Consider the following 13,799-nt stretch of genomic DNA (forward strand, 5'->3'; position numbering starts at 1 on the left):
TCTATTTTCTTTGGCACAGCCTGACCCCCAGGTGAACACTGAAACACAGTATCTGATTGGCCCAGGGAACACTTCTCTGCCAGCTGCCGGGGGCTGTTCTCACTGCCCTGCTCTAAACCCAACCGCCCGCTCCACGACGTCCCAACGGGGGAACCACAGGACTGAGTTGCTCTCACTTCGCTACTGCTCTTCCCTGCCCAGACCACTCTTCCTCCGCTGAACCCTGACTTCAGTGGTTTGTAACGGCACCTGGCAAAGCGGCCGAGCAGGTCACCTGGAGACAGAAGGCGCTGCCACACACCTAGCAGAGGAGTGAAGGAGTCCCCGTCGTCTCCTGGGAAGTCGGCTCCCGTTGCGACAGGAACGGTTTGACAAGAGCTTACCCACTTGGTTTAAACCTCTCACCACCTCAGCCGTCACTGCTCGTGTCACTCACTGGGCTGTGTCTGCCACTGAGCCCTCTGACAACAACGGTGCCACGTGCCCTCTGGAGAGACACCCCTGCTCATTAAAGATGCACCTGCCATAGCTGCCTAATTGCAGGCACGCACTGTAGAGAAGTCTGTCTGCATCCACTGTGTCTGAGGCCGTGTTCTTGATGTCGGGGGTGTATCAATGAAAACACACACACACACACACAATGAAAAGCCTCCTGCCTTCAGATCGTCTGCATTCTACTCGGGGAGAGATCTTACCTAATAATAGAGAAACATGTAAATTGACCGTACCTCTGCTACGCCCACAGCCAGTCAGAGTGAGTATGCAAATTAACCCAACAAAGATGGCAGCTAATTTGCATACATACCTGGGTCCTGGGAACCTCCTCGGCACCCAGGTCACTCCCAGCCGGCGATCGGAGGGGCCGGGAGGGGCCCCCTTCCCAAGCCTAAAGCCTGGGGCAGAGGCTTTAGGCTTGGGCAGGGGCTGAGCCTGGGATCAGAGGGAAGGGGAAAAAATCAATGAAAACATATCCTCAGGTGAGGATAAAAAGAAAAATAAAGAAAGAAATGTCATATCCTATGAAAGACACATCTTGAAAATGCCTAAAGAAAGTTGTCATTTTTTTCATGGTGAAGGGACTGGAGTCCGAGTTGATAAAAATACCTTGGCAGCTGTGATGACTGGCAGTGGCTGCAGCAGCAGGATGATGGGGCTGGCGCCTTCCCCTGATCAGCCCGGTTGCCTGACGCAAAGGGAGGCCAGACTGCGGCTTAGGTCCGCTCCCAATGGGGAGTGGGCCTAAGCCGTCAGTAGGACATCCCCTGAGGGCTCCCAGTATGTGAGAGGGGGCAGGCTGGGCTGAAGGACCCCTCCCCAGTGCACGAATTTTGTGCACCAGGCCCCTAGTTTAACAATAAACAGAATAACAATATATTAGAACATTCTGAAAAGAAACTGAGATGAGAAAGAGATCAAAATAGGGGAGGGCGTAGCAGGCTGCAACTTTAGTTGGGCTGTCCTCGCTGGGAAAACGATATTTGAGCACGTCTTAAAGGAGTTGTGAGTCAGCCACACCTAAGCAAGAGGAATGGCAATCAATACACATGCCCTGGGGGTGGCAGAGTTTCCTGTGTCCTGAGGAAACAGACACAGAGCAGAGGGAGGACGGGACCCTGAGGAAGTCTGACATCATAAGAATCAGATCATGTGCCCACCAGGTCCACGCTGAAGACCTGGCTCTTCCTCTGATAGAAATGAGGTGGAGCCGAAACCAGTTTGGCTCAGTGGATAGAGCGTCGGCCTGCGGACTGAAAGGACCAGGTTCAATTCCAGTCACGAAAATATACCTTGGTTGAGAACAGATAGGATATCCATCACTCTTTTAAATGCTCTTCTCACTGCTGGACAGAATTCCCGCTAAAGGCTCCAGGGTGGAAGCAGGAAAAGAACCACCCAGACAAGAGCTGGAGGTGATCCGGATCATTTAAAGTCACCCCGTTCTCAAAACACCCAAATCTAACTCAGCACTCATACATCGTTGGAAGTTGTTGGACTGGCTAAACAAAATATTTAAGAGTACAATTCATTTCGAATTTTTGTGTGCCACTCCTTCTTAAATCGATATATGACATACATTTCAGAAGAGAACAATGAAGAGAAATAGTAACACCTGGTGAAAAAAAAGGTAGGTTCTTCATGAAAACCTCTACCATTTTTTTTTTTTTTTTTGCCCAAATAGTTAAATGCTCTGGGCTCCTAACCATGTTTATTAGGAAGAAATTCAAACCCAGCTTATCCCGACTTCTGTCCTGGACCTCCCCAGGGGGATGTCTAGGTGCTAACTGCATCTAAGGCCCTGCCTCAGGATGGTACAGGACCCACTGGTCCCATGTTTGGCCAGCACAGCCGAAACCTCCTAACCAACGCTGAGGGGTGGGTTAAAAAAAAAAAAAAATCCAGGATTTCCCCCTCGGGCATCAAAGCAGTCCTGCAGCAAACATCCCTGCACTCTCCAAATGACTGCCACCTGTCGGCAGTCTTAGCCTGTCGAGTGGATCTACCCACGGGAAACGTGGCCACTCACGAAGAGGAAGTCTCAGGGGCCAGCCCTGCGAAACTGGACGGTTCCCGGACTGCGTGTGAACAGAGAGAGCGCAGAGCGTGCCCTGGAAATACATCCCGTGCTGCGTAGCAGGAGGAACCCGAAAGCACAAAGGGCCGTGGACTTAACATGCATGAGACCACTGACCCTCTCCACCGGCTGTCAGGGAAAAACGAAATGTGTTGTCCCGGCTGACAGAGCCTCGAAGGGAAGCGAAAACCAAGGCCTTCCAGGTGCAGTGTCTGTCTTCCTCCCTTTACTGGTGTTTTGTCCTGTCTTCCAGAATTAAAAAGAACACGCAGTGCGCCCTCCAAACAAGAAATGCTGAGCCAGCCAAGAAAGGAAAGGCTCCACAGACAGAAGAGATGTCCACGGCCTGATGAAGGTGACGGTGACCTTCAGCACAGAGGTGGGCAGGAGGGTAAGTGGAGGAACCGTCCCAGGGAGAGAAACCGTCTGGAAACCTACAGACCCGACACGATCAGTGCCCAGGGCGGCAGCAAAGGCTCCAGCTGCAGGTGCTGCGTGACCTTGGCTGGGACGAGTTTTAATACTCAATGAGAAATTCAAATGAAATGTTAGCATAGCCCCTTCCTTGCTCACACGCAGAGTCTGTAATTCTCCTGCTATTAGAATGCCCCCCCGCCCCGAGTCCCCGGGAAGCAGAGTGATGGTGAGGCTTTCTACCTGACAAAGGGTCGGCCACAAGCACAGAGCTCACCACCCTGAGGGATGCTGTGACGTGGTTCTCCCTCATCTATATATATAAACAGGTAATATGCAAATTAGCCGGGCATCACGACCGGCTCGAGGAGGCTGCATCAGGACCACTCAGGAGGAGCTGCGCGCACAGATGGGCAGGAGGGGACTGCGTGCCGCCCCCACCCCAGCGGACACACACACACACACACACACACACACACACACCAGGGGTGGGGTTGTGCTCCAAGCGGCCATGTGGCACGGCTCGGAGCATGTCCCCGGTGGGTGGTGGCAGCAGCCGGAGCGAAGCATCTCAGGTCCTGGGTGCCGGTGGGAAGCCGGTGCCGGCAGCCAGGGGAAGGAAGGCCTATTCTTGCACAAATCTTTGTGCATCGGGCCTCTAGTTTGTCTATAAGCTCCGTGAGGACAGTAGGGATGCTGCTGAAAATCCCTGAGAGCCCCACTCAATGCCTGGAGGCCAGTGAACATTTTGGGGGTTAATCTGCTCCCTCCTCCTTTTCCTCCTGAATCTGAGTGTGGCTTTAAAACCCAGGCCCACTGTCTCCCCACCCACCACCCCCATCTTGCTTGACCAGCCCAAGATTTCTTGGCAAAAACTTCCACTCTGCCATCTGTTTAACCTACTTAGAAAATTATTAACACCGCTGACTCCTATGTTCTAATTATCTGCAATGGAGTGCGGTTTAAGTGTAAGAGGACCCAATTCTCAGGACTATCCAAAGCTAGATAAAAACAAAATATTATACTTACCAGAATCTCCCACAAAGGAAAAAAGAGCTTTATGGGGAGGTTTCGGGAGGGATTTAGGAAGGGACGGATGTATTTTCAGCAACCAGTCCTAGCATGGCCTGGTTTTAATGAGATGTTTCTTCGCATTTAAAGGATTGCTCTAAAAACATTGATTCCAATACTTCATTTTGGTTGTGAGGAAAATGATACATAAAAATCCTTTTATTCAGCTGTCTATCACGCTGACACCTGACCCAAGTCATAGGATTCCCAGTACACCAGCGTTTCTAAAAACATCAGCTGGGGACAAAAAAATAATTTTCAATTGATGATTGGCTATGTCAAGCACCTGCATACACACTGAGTGGCCAGATTATTATGATCTCCGAATGCATAATAATCTGGCCACTCAGTGTATATCCTATATAATAAAAGGCTAATATGCAAATTGTCCCCTCGACCAGGAGTTCGACCAGCAGGCAGGCAGGCTGGCCAACCGCCCATGTCCCCTCACCCTGGCCAGGCTGGCCAGACCCCACCCATCCACCCATGCATGCACTCATGCACCAGGCCTCTAATATATACACATACACACACACACTGAGTGGCCAGATTATTATGCGTTCAGAGATCATAATAATCTGGCCACTCAGTGTATATTTTAACTGCCTTTTTAAGCTCCATCTTCGGGGGGAAATTCTGGTGCACCAGTGACAGTTTGTTCCACGATGTTGAGAGCTATCGCGTGGGAACCAGGCAGGGCTTTTGCATTAAACCTGAGATTTACAAGATCTTCACTGGACCTACTGCAGAATCCCCTCTGTATGAGCTCCAGCTGCCCAAATCCAAAAGTGACTTTCCACAAGCCTTCTGTCTTTGCTGTAACTGTACACAACAGCCCGATATATACTTGACTTTCTCATGTTGACCCTTATAATCCGGTCACTATATTATTTGAACATTTCATCCTCCCCTTCCCCCCAGAAATAGAGCCGGAAATCTCCTTTGCCACGACTCTAAGTATGATTGAGAAGGATTCACCTTCCCATTGTCAAGTGGCTTACTAATAGGAAACTGTCAAAACCACACGGGTCCTGGGAGACAGCACACGCCATACTGGGCTGATAACCACGCATCCCGCTTGGCCATGGGGAAGGGAAGATGCTCTCTGTCAGAGCAGATTAAGGCTCTTCCACAGAGAAATGTTTCGGGTTCCAGTGCAGTTACACCATCGCCCCAGAGGGAAAAAAGTATACCATATTCACTCTCACAGTTTCTTCTCCTGGTTTTCCTGCCTTTTAAAAAATTTCCTAATACCACACTTTTCTTATTCAGAGGTCACTTACATGCCAATTTAAACCATCAAAGAGCCCAAGCCCCCAAACAGAGGTCTTTCGGTCCATTCATCAAAACACAGCCTGCAATTTTGTAAGCGGGGAACCTTCAAGCACTTAACCCCGAGGCGAAACGCTTTGCACATAATTTGAGGGCACACACGATTACAAAAAAGACAAAGGGGCTGGTGAGAAAGCCCTGATCTGGGAGAAAAAGTAACAATTTCCAGGATTTGTCCTCTCCTGGGCACTGAACTACCAGTTTCAGATGTTCTCTAATCTAATCCTGAGCAAATAAGCACCTACGGATAGGAAGTAAGGAGGGGGTTCAAGTTCAAAACCAAGAGAATCGGATGTTCACGGGGAATGTGATGATTAAAGCTACCATGGCCGTGGGAAATCACCTCCCTCCTCTCCTCACCCATAAGCCTTAGCTGTAGCCTGCCACCTCTTGTTCCTGGATTCTCCATAATGCGGGTGACAATGTCCCTGAGGCATTAAGGGAAAACCATTATCAGCAGCCATTTAAGAAGGTGAGGAAGTGTGTAATACACGTCCCACAGAGGGAAGAGCTGGTTTTGTTCCCCTGGTTCCTTCAATATTCAACATTTTGTTGAACGGGTAAATTTTTATAAGAATATTTTAGTATTTGAAGAGACCATCCGAGATCCATCTATGGGACACCCTGAGGAGCTGTTAAGAAGCACTGTAATAGGAGACGAGATGCTGACTGCTTATTGACATATACAGCCAAAATAAATAAAATACAAAGGCAGTTAATTGGAAGGAGGAGGGAAACATTACTTTTCCCAGTTTGAAAACTGTCTTTTCTCGGCCTTAGAACCTCATTTGTTCCAAGTGGAAAGCCTATGCTAAGTTCACAGCAGGCAACTCCTTGCAGGACCAAAGGCTGCCAGGAGCTTTGCCGGAGACTGAAAGCCAGCACGATAGGGCAGGCCTCCCTGAAACCCCAAGGTCTGCACATCCAGGGGGGCTTTGCCAGGGGGGACAGCTTCATCAGAGCTTTTCAGGCCAAGTTCCAGACTCACCCAATGAGCATCTCACCAACAGCAGCCAAGGCCCGAGTGGCGAGAAGCTGTGCTACAAATGACTTTAAAAAGGAAGCATCCAGCCGAAACCGGTTTGGCTCAGTGGATAGAGCGTCGGTCTTCGGACTGGTGGGTCCCAGGTTCGATTCCGGTCAAGGGCATGTACATTGGTTGCGGGCACATCCCCCGGTGGTGGGTGTGCAGGAGGCAGCTGGTCGATGTCTCTCTCTCATCGATGTTTCTAACTCTCTAGCCCTCTCCCTTCCTCTCTGTGAAAAATCAATAAAATATATTTAAAAAAAAAATAAAAAGAAAGCATCCACTTAGGGGAGCCACAGCTGGGTTCCCCTGCCCCTTCATCAGATGACAATCTCGAGCGGGAAGGTTAGTGCTAAAGGTTGCGTGTGCTGTTTCAGAATTATAAATTAGTTGTGATCCTCTTAACAACTGCCACATGTTAGGCCAGCCAGGAGCTGGAATCGCATGCTGAAAGCTTGCCTTAAAATGTAACTGATGTCACCTTGCCATACTAGCAGTCAGCAGCTGTGCGTCGCTGCAGGTTGCCCAGGACCAAACCAGAGAGGGTCGGACCTGCATCACCACCATTTGTCCACCATCCAGAACTGAAATATCATTGCTGACATGTACGCATAAGGAACTGTTTGACATTGAAATTGGGTCTCAAAAGAACTGTTGGCCCAGAAAGACACTCACTACAGACTGATTCATTTGCCTCTCAGCATAACCATTATTGCTTGTCTCACATTCGGTTCTTATAAGTGTATTTCTTGTATCACATGATCTCACTCATCTAGGGGAAATGATGAACAACATAGACTGATGAACAAAAACAGACCTGGAGACAGGGAGGCATGGATCAGACTGTCAAACCTCAGAGGGAAGGCAGTGGAGGGTGGGGGGAAAGGGGGAGAGATCAACCAAAGGACTTGTATGCATGCACATAAGCCTAACCAGGGGTCAAGGACAACAGGGGGGTGGGGGCATGCGTGGAGAGGGGTTTGGGATGGGAATGGGGGGATGAGGACAAATATGTGATACCTTAATCAATAAAGAAATTAAAAAAATGTAATGGGAAAAAACGTCACAGGCAGCAGAGACCTGCCAATGTTACTGGGGAAAACGCAGCTGTAAGAAGCCTTCCCCGCTGGGCTGGGAGGAAGGTCAGCCAGGGCACTCAGTAACTCCCGCTGGGCCCCCAGCAGCTCCCACTGCGCAGGCGCGCCGCCCGCCCCGTAAATCAGGATAAACTTTGGGCGCCAGCGGGTCCAGGCAGCCAGGACCGGAGCGGAGAGGACACCTGGGACACTGCCAACCGTACAGGGTCTTTATCCCACGGCCCCCGGCGCCCCCGTAGCTTGCAAGTTCCAGGAGCCGCTCACCTGGGAAGGCGCCGCAGCCGCCGGGGCAGCGGGGGGCGAGCCCGGGCCCCGCAGGCTCCGCAGAGCGCTCCCCCGCACGGCCGTCACCGCCTGGCCCGGGCGCACCCGCGCCCGAATCTTCTCTCCGTTCAGGGTGCAGCCTGGTCCTTCCACCATCTCCGAGGCCGGCCCTGCGGCCCTAGCGTCAGGGCTCGGAGGGGACACCTGCCGCGCAATCCAAGCTCTGCGCCAACTCCGCTGAGATGTTCAAAGTTCCCGCGCTCAGGCCCCGCCCCGCCCCGCCCCAGGCCCCGCCCCAGGCCCCGCCCCATCGTCCTTAGGCCCCGCCCCACCGTTCCAAGGCCCCGCCCCGGAACCGCTCACCTAGCCAAGTTCCTGGCCAGACCCCGCCCATCCCTTCCCAGGCCCCGCCCAGCCGCGCCCTGCAGCGCAAGCGCAGTGAGTCAGCCCTCAGGCCCTGGATGCGGGATTGTACTAGAAGAAGTGGGAGAGTCAGGTGAGTGCAGCCAACCACCGGGGCTGAACTGTTAGGAGTAGAGGCAGTTGGGACCTCAGAAGCGTGGACTTCACCTTCTGTGCTCTGAGGTTTTGCCCTTGTCGTTGAGCTGCTCAGTACATGCACGTTTTGTGACTCGCCCTCTTCCTCTGTCCTGAAATCCACGTCGGTATGGCCCAGCAGGCCTCTGGGGTTTGTAGGTCCTATTCGGAGTGGGAGGGCGGAGAGGGCCTCAGAGGAGGGTATGAGGACAGACAGCGTTTATTTTTCTCTCCCACACGTTTATCACGTCTTAGGAAATGTGGCTTTATCGACCAAATATATTTTAGGGTCCATATTCAAAACCCCTTCATTTTTACAGGCCACTGAGTGTCCCATTCGTCTTCACACTTCCCACAGCAGCCAGGGGGTTGCACTTGACAGTCAACAAATATTTGTCGATTTATGACTGCTAACTTAAGATTGAAAAGAAATTGGACCTTTCTGTCTCCAAATACTTTTCCTCATGTCGTTAATGTCATTCTTATGAGTTGAGATGCTCAGAGAAGAGATGGAATCTGAGTGGATCATGTAAGAAGTGGGGGCCGTAGGCAAGGAGAAAGGTCGATTAAGGAAATTCTAAGCAAGAAGAACCGGAAAACATGGGGTGCACTTGAGCCATGGTGATTCCAGCAGAGGTGTCGGCAGATAACATTGGGAAGATTCCTAGGGACCACGTTGTGGAGAACACAGGAGAGGGAAGAGGATATTTCATTTCCCTGGGGTCATGGGCAGCCAGTGAAACTTTTGAGCAGATATAGGGACCCCCCTAAGCCCCTAAATTCATGATACCTATTTACTGAAACGGAAATTCAGAACTTCAGTCAAACTGGGAACCCGCTCTGCAGTTGGGACCCATTATTGCTCGTTCTTCATTAGGACAGAGATGGGCCACAGTTGCTCATGGTAAGTGGGTAGCGTTTCTCACAGAACGCCGAGTTCAGAATACTTTGCAGTGCTTCGTTCAAAGTGTCTGTTTTCACGAATAGTAATCCTATTTAGTGCCTCCATGTGCCAGGCAGTGTTCAAAGTGCTTTGAAATACAGACTCTCTTAATCCTCAGAGCAGTCCTCTGAGGTTAGTACTATTTTTATCTTCATTTTACAGACGAAGGAACCGGGGCACAGAGAGGTTCGGTAACTTGCTCAAGGTCACGGACTTGGGATGCAGTCAGGCACGCTATGGCCTTAGCCAAATATTTTCAGCAGCGTCCATTATGCTACACTGGCCCTCCACCAAGTATTTTTAGCAACAACTGAAGAAATGGTGGTTTAGAGGAAAAGCCACCTTTCACTCGGCCGTCTAAGGGCAGGAAAGACAGTCTAAAAACTTCCCTTTAGCCTGTTACGTTTTGACATGTTTTGGATAATGAGACTTTGTTTTTACCCTTCTCCTTGCAAGGTCTGTAGACAGATCTTTTAGCTGGAATGATAAACATGCAGCATGGGGGAAATCCTTTAATTTCTGTGTTTTGCATCAATTACCTGAATATATTTAACAAGGAGAGAGTGAACACACATCATCTGTCAAAGCCCTCTTAATTTGAGCTGTGAGCAGAGGAAACAGCCATCAGTGAACGTTCCACGCAGGTGTTTTCGGTGGTATTTGCTAAAGAGCCTCCGGTTTCTGCCCATCAAGAGAAACTTTGAACGTGAGACTACCCGGCGAATAATAAAATGCACAGCAATAGAACCCGTTTTGACACTTTTATTGTTTGAAGCATATGCCGAGTGTTGAAACTTTGCAAAGCAGTGACATTCATTCCAGTGTGAAGGCTGGGAGAGCCGGGTGACAGGTACCTGCCTGCAAAGTCAAACAGTCTAAATGGCAGCAGCCACCCGGGCCTCCTTGGAGACACACGACTGCTCTGACTTTCCCAGCCTTTTCAGAGGGCGGTGACCTAGGAGGGCGAGGCTCTCCCTGCAGTTGTGACTTGCCAAATTCTTCGTGGAAAGAAGCTTTCTGATTCCTTTTTAAACTTAAGCACATTAAGTAAGTGAAGGTAGTATCTGAGCATGAACTTAATTTGGGGGAAAATAAGAACTAAATAGTTACTAGACACTCACAAAAGATCCAAAGTACTCATTTTGTGAGGGGTTCTCTCCATGAGAGAGGATGGAAGAATGCATTTATTTTCTATTTTGAAACAGAAAAGCGAGCTATTTGGGGGTAATATCTTGGAGCAACATTTCTCAGCAGCCTCATCCAAGTCAAGGCATGAAACCCACCGTTGGGCATTCATTCAGAAAACAATCTGATGTGTTGCCAGGAGAGGGCTCGATCCGTGGCCAAAAGAGATGAAGTAACTCTCAGAAAGGAGGCAACACCAGGACTGACGGAGGTAACTTGACGTGCTGTGAGCAGACCCCGGAGGTCACCTGGTCCCAGACATCTTGGCTAGGTTTTGAGGAGAAAGGAGTGAAAGCTCATCACATGAGGAATGGAGGAGGATCTTCAGGCAGCTAGGGGAGAAAATACAAAGCGAGGAGCTGTGAGAGACTACATGTTCTGGGAACTGCAAGAATATATGGAGGATAAGAGGCTGGGAAGTGAGGGCAGAGGGGCCAAGTCTAAGATGATACCCTAAGGATGGATGTCATGTTGAAAGTACTGGGGGGACGCAGGAGAGTGACGTGATTGGCTTTATTAGGTGATCACCAGAAGGTGGGAAGCAGTGGTTCTCAACCTTCTGGTGACATTTGGTCACAACGAGGGGGAAAACGAGTGTGACTGGCATCTAATGGGCAGAGGACAGCCCGGCTACCAAGTGTCTTACCATGCACAGAACAAGCCACCACAACTAAGAATTGCCCGGATGAAAGTGTCAGTGGTGCCGAGGCTGAGAGGCCCTGTCCTACTGTGTGGGCGAGGGCCCTCAGTACTATCCTATATAATAAAAGGCTAATATGCAAATTGACTGGTGGAACGACTGGTTGCTATGACATGCACTGACCACCTGGGGGAAGACGCTCAATGCAGGAGCGGCTCCCTGGTAGTCGGTGTGCTCCCACAGGGGGAGTGCTGCTCAGCCAGAAGCCGGGCTCACGGCTAGCGAGCGCAGCGGAGGTGGCAGGAGCCTTTCCTGCCTCCGAAGCAGCGCTAAGGACCCCTCGGGGGTCCCGGACTGCGAGAGGACACAGGCCGGGCTGAGGGCCACCCCCCCACACCAGTGCACGAATGTCGTGGGCCAGTCCTCTAGTGATGAATAGTGGTGTGATGCAAGATACCCGTGCCTTGTTGGGTCCAACGTTTCTTCAATAAGCACTATCTAGCTGAGCCTTTAAAGTAAATACTTTCTTATCCCCTGAGAGACACCATATTTGTTCCCTCTTTTCCTAGCATTTCTTTTGTTTCTTTTAATGATAAATAAGTGTAACATTTATTAAATGCGTTTTCCCCATGTACTAAGATAATAATTTAAAATGTTTTTGCATCGATGGAGCTTTGATCAGGAAACCATTGCAGCATTCCTGAGACATCCCCTCCCAATTCAATATTAATCTTAATAGATTTTGAATTTATTTGGTTAATATTTTATTTCATATTTTCTCACCTCTTCAAGATGTGGACTGACTATTTATATGTCTTTTTTTATATATTCTTGTCCAATTTTAATGTCCAGATATTAAGCTCATAAAATGACTTGTACATTTTGTAAATTGTGTTTTTTTCTGGAAAAGTTTTTATTAGATAAAGTTCTCTGCCTTTTAAAGTTTGACTTACCAACCTCTAATGGACCCTATTTTGACTAACAGATATTTTGTTAGCAAGGAAGAAAAGGAGGGATACCAGAGCTATGTGATGGCATTTTCTAGAAGAAGCTGTTGAATCGTTAAATATTTTCTGCAATTCATCGTAAGTGAGCTCTAAAGATTCACAGCAGACTTGAGCAGTTCACACTACTTGGCAGTTTCGGAGAGGATTAAGAACATCAGTGCATGTGTATATTTGCTTTGTATTTTTGTGTGTGGCATTGTCATTTTGGTTGCCAACCATTTCGAAGACCGTTTCCCTCACAATTCCTGCCAGATTATTAGTGGAAAGAATCAAAATATGCCAACAGAAACTATGTTTTAATGGGCAAAGGGAAAGACAGACAGAAATCCGGGCTCAGAGGCTCAGAGGCAGCTACTATAAACACTGGCTGTTGGCGGAGACCGCCTTTGTTACAGTGGGAAGATGCAGCAGAATTCCCACTTGAGGCAAAGGGGCAGCTATGGTGTGCCTTGAGTGGGTCAGAATGGGGGGTGCAGTTTAGTGAGGAGCTCCCCCTGAGAAATTAAAGCTGAGAACAGAGATCTTAATAGCTTTCAGCTGGCGTCTCAGGCAGGGACCCAGGACCAAGACTGTAAGAAGTTTGAAATCTTTTTACTTAGACTCATTGTTGTTATTTACTTTTTCATTGTTGACTCTATTAGAGATGTTCCCCATTTCTCCCCTCTGCCTCCCTCCACCCTGCCCCCAACCCTCCTGATTGCCAGTTTCACATAATTAGTAACTGGAAAACTCTTTTTTTTGTTGTGAATCCTAATTGGTGGATATTTTTTCCATTGATTTTTTTTTTTTTTTTTTAGAGAGAAGGAAAGGGAGGGGGAGGAAGAGAGAGAGATACAGAGAAACATTGATATGAGACATGTCAGTTGGTTGCCTCCCACATGGCCGGGGCCAGGAATGAACCCAGGTACGTGGACTTGACCGGAAATCAATCCTGTGACTCTTCAGTGCACAGGCCGATGCTCTAACCACTGAGCTCACCAGCCAGGGTTGTAACTAGAAACCTCTTAAGACATCAACAGCCTGTGTGCTTGTTCTTAGGGACAGCAAGGCATGTGGAGAAGTGGAAGTGAGAGACAGAGCGGGAGGTGGCAGCTGACAAGAAGAGCAGAGACTAAGCCCATTCCTTCTGGCTCACAGGACAGGTCTTCAGCCTGAGAATGGGCCTGGAGTTTAAAACAGAAGTGGATGAATTATGTCATGATGCCATGTTATCTTCTCGGTGGACACCCGAGCTCAGCGTGGCCGCGTCCAGGCATGATTGGAAGTGAGGCGACAGCGAAATGGATAGCTGTGAAGTGACAGCGGCAGATGGATCTCACTAGCATGAGGCAGCCAGAGGTGTGCAAAGTTTAAACAAAAATCCTCCCTCCTGAGCATGACAGACCATAGAGAACAGGTGACATCATTAGCGAAAGGCCAGGTATAAATATAGCGAGCTAGTTTAAGGCAGCTGGGCATGGGCTGGCCTTAGCAAGCATGTTCACGTACCTGGGAGATAAGTTGGCAGCTCTGTGTATATCCATCCCTATGGAATTGAGTCCAGTCTATCGTGGTTGATGTCTTAATGAGAACACAATGGTTATAATATATTAAAACTAGAGGCCCGATGCATGAAATTCGTGCACTTTGGGGGTGGGTCCCCTCAGCCCGATTGCAAGAAGGCGCAGGCCAGGCCCAGGGACCCCACTGGTGCAGGATCAGGGCTGGGGA

At 49.4% G+C, this 13,799-nt stretch overlaps 1 protein-coding gene across 1 annotated transcript in view; it reads right to left on the reverse strand.

The window, feature by feature from the left end:
* The window catches only part of NEIL3 (nei like DNA glycosylase 3), a 34,828-nt gene extending 26,835 nt beyond the window's left edge, over positions 1-7,993 (reverse strand). Inside the window, exon 1 of the mRNA XM_008151919.3 lies at positions 7,778-7,993. Coding sequence (XP_008150141.2) covers positions 7,778-7,933 — 156 coding nt within the window. The 5' untranslated portion in view covers positions 7,934-7,993. The remainder of the gene's footprint in view (positions 1-7,777) is intronic.
* Positions 7,994-13,799: the final 5,806 nt, after the last annotated feature.

Source organism: Eptesicus fuscus, chromosome 8 (assembly GCF_027574615.1).
Source record: "Eptesicus fuscus isolate TK198812 chromosome 8, DD_ASM_mEF_20220401, whole genome shotgun sequence".
In the NCBI taxonomy this organism is placed as follows: domain Eukaryota; kingdom Metazoa; phylum Chordata; class Mammalia; order Chiroptera; family Vespertilionidae; genus Eptesicus; species Eptesicus fuscus.